Source organism: Lutra lutra, chromosome 9 (genome assembly GCF_902655055.1).
Source record: "Lutra lutra chromosome 9, mLutLut1.2, whole genome shotgun sequence".
NCBI classification, from domain to species: Eukaryota; Metazoa; Chordata; class Mammalia; order Carnivora; family Mustelidae; genus Lutra; species Lutra lutra.
The window spans coordinates 1,511,697-1,518,895 of record NC_062286.1 but is presented as its reverse complement, the minus strand read 5'-3'; the positions used below and the strand labels follow the sequence as shown (position 1 = coordinate 1,518,895).

Sequence of the window (7,199 nt, the reverse complement as noted above, 5' to 3'; positions counted from 1 at the left end):
GCCCTTGATGGTTTTTGCTGAGAATCAAGTGATCTGGTAACAGACATGACTGTCTTGGTTATAAAGGCACCTCACCGGGCGGAAGGAGGCTGCCTCCTACTTTTCAGCTGGTGGGGATCTGGGCCTGACACACCCCCATGAGCACACACAAACACGTGCCCATGCAGCACACGTATACACACAGGTGTAGGGACTTACACATGCATTTGCACGCACCCCGCACAAGGGCATATTTGCACATTTATACATGACACACGTTTGCACAACCCACAAAGCAACGCATTTGCACATCCACAGACACATGTGCACACACTCACACCAACACATTATATACTCGCATGTGCATTTGCACACTCATTAAAAACCACACACCCACGAGCATGCACCTGCATTCACACACGCACACACCTGGAAAGCACACATTTGCACACATCACACTCAGAAAGCACACACTTGCACGTACATTTGCACACACCCACAAGCACACACATGCATGTTTGCACACACACACCCATGGGACATTCAGCAATGTTCAGAGTGGGTGCAGGTTTCCCTTGCGCATGCAAAGCCCCCAAATCATGGTGGGTACAGGAACAGCCTTGTCACTATCCTGCTTTGTGACGTTGGGCAAACCCTTCTACCCCTCTAGGACCCGATGTCCAAACTGTCCATACGGAAAGGGGATGGGCTGAGATGTGCATCAGACAGAGTTCCAGCAGGAAACAGGAGGTGACCCCTGAGTAGAGTGATGAGCTGTGTTCCAGGACAGCTGGTGGAGGGCGGAGCCTTGGGCGGCTCTGGGCCTGGGGGTCTCTCACCCAAGCCCGCGGGTGCCATGTGGAAGAGTTGGAAATCTGGGAGAGTGGGCAGACCCCTGTCCTGACACTTGCCAGACCGATGTCCTTTGCTCCAAGGACAGGCCCAGGATCTCCCGTGGGAAGGAAGATACTGAAGGGCCTGGTGACCTCCAGCTGTCCTCCGTGGCCCTCCTGGCTCGTCCCATGGTCTAGACCCAGGTCAGGCCAGAGGGCGCTGGTGGACCTGGGGGCATAGCAGAGGGGTGCAGAGCTGAGATACCCAGGTCAGCCCTGTGTGTGTGGAGGGCAGGCCTGCTATGAACAGGACCAGTCTGTGCCAGGACCAGTGGTGGTGCTGAGTGCCTTTCCTGTGTCTCACAGGGACAGAGAAGGTCAGACTGCCAGCCCCCCACTGGGGAGCTCACACACACAGCTGCACACAGGAACAGACTGGCCCCTGGGCCCTGGGCCTGGCTCTGCCACTAGCCCATCGAGGGCACTAACTGGCCAGGGGACTCACCCCCAGGGCCTCTGCTCTCGGGACCTGCTTCCCTCGAGGTCGAGGGTCTTCTCTATGGACACAGAGTAGAAGCCCGGAGCGGCCCAGGCTGGTGTGAGATGACCTGTACCGCCACCCACTGCCCGTGACTCCCCCGCCCATCACGGTCCCTGGTGGTAGCCCCCGGCCTGCCGGGCCCGCCCTGTCCGTCCCCTGTGGGAATCGGCGAGGAGCAACTCAGGCACAACAGAGGCTCCACGGCTTTATCTTGGCTCAGCAGGCCTGTCTGGGCCGCCTCCCGTCCCTGCAGCTCTGTGCTGAAGCCGCCAGCTTGGACGGCGTCCCAGGGCCGAGTGTCCCTGGAAGAGGCTTCCCAGCAGCTTCTGTGGGCGGGCTTCCGAGACCCAGGCAGACGGGAGCCTGCGAGCCCTTTGCGGGTGGCGGATGGAGAGCCGGACACACAGGCAGGATTGTGACAGTGAGAAGCAGGGGTGGGCCTGCCGACCTCCCACCCTCCCAGGGGGCAGAGATCGCCGCCTAGACTCCGAGCTCCCGCCTGCACCTGCAGTCGTGTAGCTCCGGGTCCCGCAGTGGGGGGTGGGGCACTGTCCTCTGCCCTTCATGCCCTTGGCCGTCACCCGGGAACCAGCCGCAGCCCCGGCGTGTGGAGCTTCCTGGGCAGGCACATCGGCATCCAATCAGGATGGGCTCCAGATCCCGATTCGTTCTCTGCGGGTACAGAGAAGTGGCCGCACAGAGCCCCCGAGACCCGAGGCTCACTGGGAACACGCCCTGCCAAGCGATACAGCCCCATTTGGAGAAGGTTCTGGGCAAGGAGGTGCAGGGAAGCCTCAGAGCTGATTCCTCTGAAGGGGGCGTGGGTGTCCCCAGACTGAGCGGGCGTGGGCATCCCCGGACCCGGTGGGCGTGGGCGTCCCCAGACCAAGCGGGCCTGAGATGGCTTCTGCTCCTGTGGGCTCTTCCCGCGGAATCTTGCTGCCACCACCTAGAAAGGAAGGGACAATGAATTTTATAAGGGGGCGGATTTGTTTGAAACTGACTCAGAATAAGGACAAGGGATCAAAGCTTTGAAAAGATGCAGGGGTCCTTGTCCTTAGCTCTGCCGAGGACGCCTCCTTTCCTGGTTCCGGGGCCGCGGGCTCCCCGGAGCATAGCCTGTGGTTCCGTGGAACACAAATTACCTGCGCACGTCAACAGCAGTGTGTGTGTGCTCATGTGCGTGTGGGTTGTGTGTGTGCACGGGTATATGTGCAGTGTGTTGTGTGTGCGTGTGTGTACACACAAATGTGTGCGTAGTGTTGTGTGTGCACAGGTGTGCACACGTGCGTGGGTACACATGTGTGTTTGCATGCACCTGTGTGTGCCTGCGGGGGTACACATGTAAGAGACACAGACAGACACAGAAAGGAACAGGGAGAGAGAATTTAATCGTGCTGAGGAGCGTCTGCCCTGCACTGTCCGCAGACTGAGCCGACAGACGGCCGTGGACAGACAGACAGGTTGTGCTGTTGCACTGACCGGCTCTGTCCCTGTCATGCATCTCACAGGGGCCTTTGGCCTGCTGCCCTGTGGTTCGTAGGTGGACGGGTCGGTACTGCACCTCCCCATACCTGGCGTCTGCTCAGCCTCCCGGGGACATCTGGCCATGCTGCCCTCGGCTGCTATGGGGGACTTCCGCACAGGGGATGGGCCAGTCCCCATGTGGCTGAGCCCTGCACTGGCCTCTGCCCGGGCTGTGGCTATTGTCTCCTCACGCCCTGTATGGTCCTTGAGAGGGGAAGGACTCGGGAAACCACCCACTGAGGGGCCCCTCCGCCATCCTGGGACACTCCCCTGGGCCCGGAGCTAGATCTGCAATCTGTCCCGAAGCCCGCACCTACCACTTCTTCTCCATCGTGTCCTGCCCCTTTGCCCCTGACCCCAGGGCCTCACCACCTGCTCTCTCACTGCTCCCTTGCTGGGGAACGGGGCCACCACCACACCCTTGAGTCTCCCCTCGGCGGGGCCCAGGCCGGAGCTCTGCGTGTGGAATGGGAGCTTGTCCCTCGCTGAGAGCTTCCAGCCAGGAGTGGGGCTTCCGGGACCCCTGGAACACAGTCTGTGGGCAAAGCCCCGCGGTCTGCCTGGCTGTGCTCCTGGAAGAGGGCTTGACATGTGTGCAGCTGCTGTGTACTGCGCAGCCCCTGCCATGTGCGCCTGAGAGCACACAGACGTGTCCGCACGGCAGCCATCCCGTCACCTGTGTGCGCCTGAGAGCACACAGACGTGTCCGCACGGCAGCCATCCCGTCACCTGTGTGCGCCTGAGAGCACACAGACGTGTCCGCACGGCAGCCATCCCGTCACCTGTGTGCGCCTGAGAGCACACAGATGTGTCCGCACGGCAGCCATCCCGTCACCCGTGTGCGCCTGAGAGCACACAGACGTGTCCGCACGGCAGCCATCCCGTCACCTGTGTGGTGGGCTCACCCCACACGTGTGGGCAAATTGGAGGCTCCCATCCCAGGGGCAGAACGCTCGGCCACCCTCCCGGGTTCCTGACTTTCCACACTGGGTTCCCCTTGCATTTTACGTGACGACAAGAGGTAAGGGGCAGAGAGGACCTGTCATCCCAGGATGGAGGCCGCGTTGCCCAGCGCAGCTTGCTTCCCTGGACAGGCCCGGGGACAGGGATGGCCCTCCGTCCCCCTCCTGTGCCCGGGACCGTGGGCGTGACTTGGCTACAGCAGCCGCCCCACTGCTCCTTGGCCTCCGGCCCGGCCCACGTGACCCCGCCCACTGCCTACGCTGTCCCAGGAAGCTCAGTACACGCCAGGGAGCCTCCTGCTTCGTGAGGAAGACGTAAAGGCAGCGGCTGGGGTTGCAGACTGTTTTATGATTGCAGGAACATATTCACATTGTTTAAAGGCTCCTCGTAAGGGTCAGATGGGGTCAGATGGGGTTGGTTGGGGCCACCGAGGAAGCGGACGCCCAGAGCGAGGCTGTGCCCACTCAGCCTGCAGCCCAACTGCTGAATGTGGGGCCGGGATTGCGGCGGAACTCGGGCTACAGCTCTCAGCGCTGTCCCCACATGCAGCTGCCCGCCCTCTGGCTCCTGGTGGGCAGGAGGGGAGGCCCGACTCCTCTTGTCCACGGACTCACCCCAAAATCTAGACTGACTGGGAGGCCAGGTCCTAGCCCAGAGGGGAAGGAACAGTCGTGATGTTGGTGGGCTGTGCCCTCCATCCCCCTCCCACCGTGGGCTCCCCCGTCTGTGGCCCCGCTGGCTCGTGCATGCCCTCCTGACCACCCCCCGCGGGCTCCCCGTGTCTGCGTCCGGCGAACAGCGGGTGTTGAGGCATCTCTGCGGGGTCCATCGCTGGAGACAGCGGTCGGTCCGTGTTGCTGTGTTGATACCAGGCCCCCCTTCAGCACTGTGGTGGACTCGGGGTCATATGGCCTCCCAACAGGACCCGTAAGTGTGGTTCCTGCCTCTTCAGTCCACACTGTGCTTTTGTGTGCAATATCATTAGTGTCCCAGGCCACTACATCCAAGCCCCACTGGCCAGGCAGCTTACGGCGGCCGTCGCAGAGCCCAGAAGGCAAGGTGTCCGCTGGGCTGTGCTCCCTCACTCTGGGGACAGCTGTTCTCTGCCTCTTCCTGCCTCTGGTGGCCCCAGGTGGTCGTTCCGGGCTGGTGGCTGCATCATGGTGTCTCTGCCCGGGTCCTTCCGTCTTCCCCACATGTCTGTGTCTTCCCGTGGCATTCTCCTTTCTGTGGGGACCCCAGTCGTGGTGGATCAGGACTGCCTGGTGACCTCACCTGAACATGAGTGGCTGCAAAGACCCTATTTCCCAAATAGGGGACATTCCCAGGTGCTGGGGGTTGGGACTTCAGCATGACTTTTGGGGACACAGTTCGACTCACAACATGGCCTGTGCTCCTAACACGTTTCCTACCCAGAACATTCATTCCTAGGACAGAGCTGCTGGCAGGAAGGGTTCTGGGGCTTAGATATGTTGAAGAGCCTTTGATGACTTTGAACTCAAGCAGAGGCCAGAGGGGAAGGCCTGTGGCTGCTTTGGGAACAGTTTGGGCTGGGCTGGTGCCGTCTGGTGTCCCGCATGGCTTGCCCGCCTCTCCCAGCGCATGTCAGTGGGAACATCCACAGACAACCACCCTGTGTCCTGCGAGGAGACCCTGCCCCAAACTCATGTGTGTCTTCAAATGGTGTTGCTCGAGCAAACTGGAAAGGCCTTCCGGGAGCTCTGGCCCCTTCCGTCTGTGTGAGGTGGTAGGACTGAGGGCGACTGGTGCCGTGTGTTTCTGCACAAGCTTTCACTCCCTGAGTCGCTGTTTGTAAGAACCGTGTGGGTCTGCGCACGCGTGGGCTGGAGGCCGGCCTCCCACGGTGTCTCCTGCCCACAGGCATCAAACCGGATTTCTCAATGGACAGTGCTGGTTCTAAACCCACTCGGATAACTTCACAGGGATCAGGAGACACACGCCACAGAGACTCCCCTTTTCCCGCAGGGGGTCCCAGCCCACGCATCCCGGGAGTGTGTTTGGGGCTGGAAATAGGAGTCATGGGGTCGGGGAAGCTCCTGGAACTCTCTGCCCCTACACACACGAGCCACGGGTGGACACGCTCCTCCTGGGAACGTGCTTGCCATAGCTCAGCACCAACCCGTGCGAGTGTCCCCACACGGAAGTGACCTCCTCCACACATGTGTGCACGCACATCCACTACACGTGTGGCAACACACACAGACACGGGATTTTTATACCAGTTTGCATGTTTTGTTCTTGTTTGTGGAGCGTCTGTGCGGATGCCCCATTTATTCTAAATGCCCCCGGCAGGCCACGGGGCTCTTGGGCTGAAACGAAGAGGCTGAAGATGGAAGTGGAGGCCAGGAACCGGCCTGGAAGCCAGAAGCCGGTGTGCTCGGGCCGGGCTCGCCGCGGAGTGCCGGGGCTGTGCTGCCCTCAGGCAAGCAGCTGTCGTCCCGCAGTGGCAGGAAGTCACGTGGAGGAGACAGGCCACTGGGGCATGCAGCGGGGTACCCGCACATCCGGCTCTCACCACTGAGCTCTGCCCTGGGTGCTCCCAGGGCCGGGAGAGCAGCTGCGGACAGAACATCGCACGATGTCCTGGGTTGCAGCAGGCGCCCGTCCCCTGATGCCCCCTGTGGTAGCGGGACGTTCTACAAGGGCTTTGTTTTCTATGTTGGGACTTAGACGGGTAGCCAGAGGGTTAGCAGGGAAGGACCACCCTCGCCTCCTGGAATGGGAAGCAGGTGCATGTCACTATCGGGTGATCTGAGGGGTGAGGCAGCCGCCGCGGACGTCCATCCTAAAGCCCCAATTTCTCCTGGAAGGTGATTGGCAGAAAAAGAGAGGTTTGAAGTCTGTTCTTTCTGGAATGTCCAGGTCCCTTATCTGCGTTATACATGGCCACGCCGGTGCCAGCCACCGATCAGTCCGGGGCCGCAGCTCGGGGGGTGCCCACTGGGCCAGGGAGGGCAGCCCCCAGCTGCAGAGCAGTCCTTGCCCGCGCAGCGGTAAGCAGGGAGGGCCGTGATTCTCGGGCTCAGCTGACTCTGCCATTGGCTCTCACAAAACCGGAATGAACCAGAATGAACCGGAACGCACCAGCAGGCCTCTAGAGACGCTTTGAGGTCGCGGGCCAAACTGTTCCTCCGGATTCCTGCTGCATCCTGGTTCTGATAGGGTCCCCGCCCCTCCTGCCGGGCGCACCCTCCCCTCCCGCACCATCTGCCTGCTCCCGGCTGGCGCCCTGTCAACCTTCCCAGCTACAGCTGGGAGCCTTGGAGAGCTGGAGCTGGGCTTAGCAGAAAAACGAATTTGAATTCTTCCCTCTGGGCCCCTCTTGCTTTCCCCCG

At 61.2% G+C, this 7,199-nt stretch overlaps 1 protein-coding gene across 1 annotated transcript; it reads right to left on the bottom strand.

The window, feature by feature from the left end:
• Nucleotides 1-4,177: 4,177 nt before the first annotated feature.
• Nucleotides 4,178-6,032, bottom strand: LOC125109090 (uncharacterized). Its single transcript, XM_047745734.1, has 2 exons — nt 5,508-6,032; nt 4,178-5,070 (listed from the first exon to the last, which is right to left on the bottom strand). Exons 1-2 carry the CDS (start codon nt 6,023-6,025, stop codon nt 4,371-4,373), a joined length of 1,218 nt encoding a protein of 405 aa, XP_047601690.1. The 5' UTR covers nt 6,026-6,032; the 3' UTR covers nt 4,178-4,370.
• Between the last annotated feature and the right edge of the window lie 1,167 nt (nt 6,033-7,199).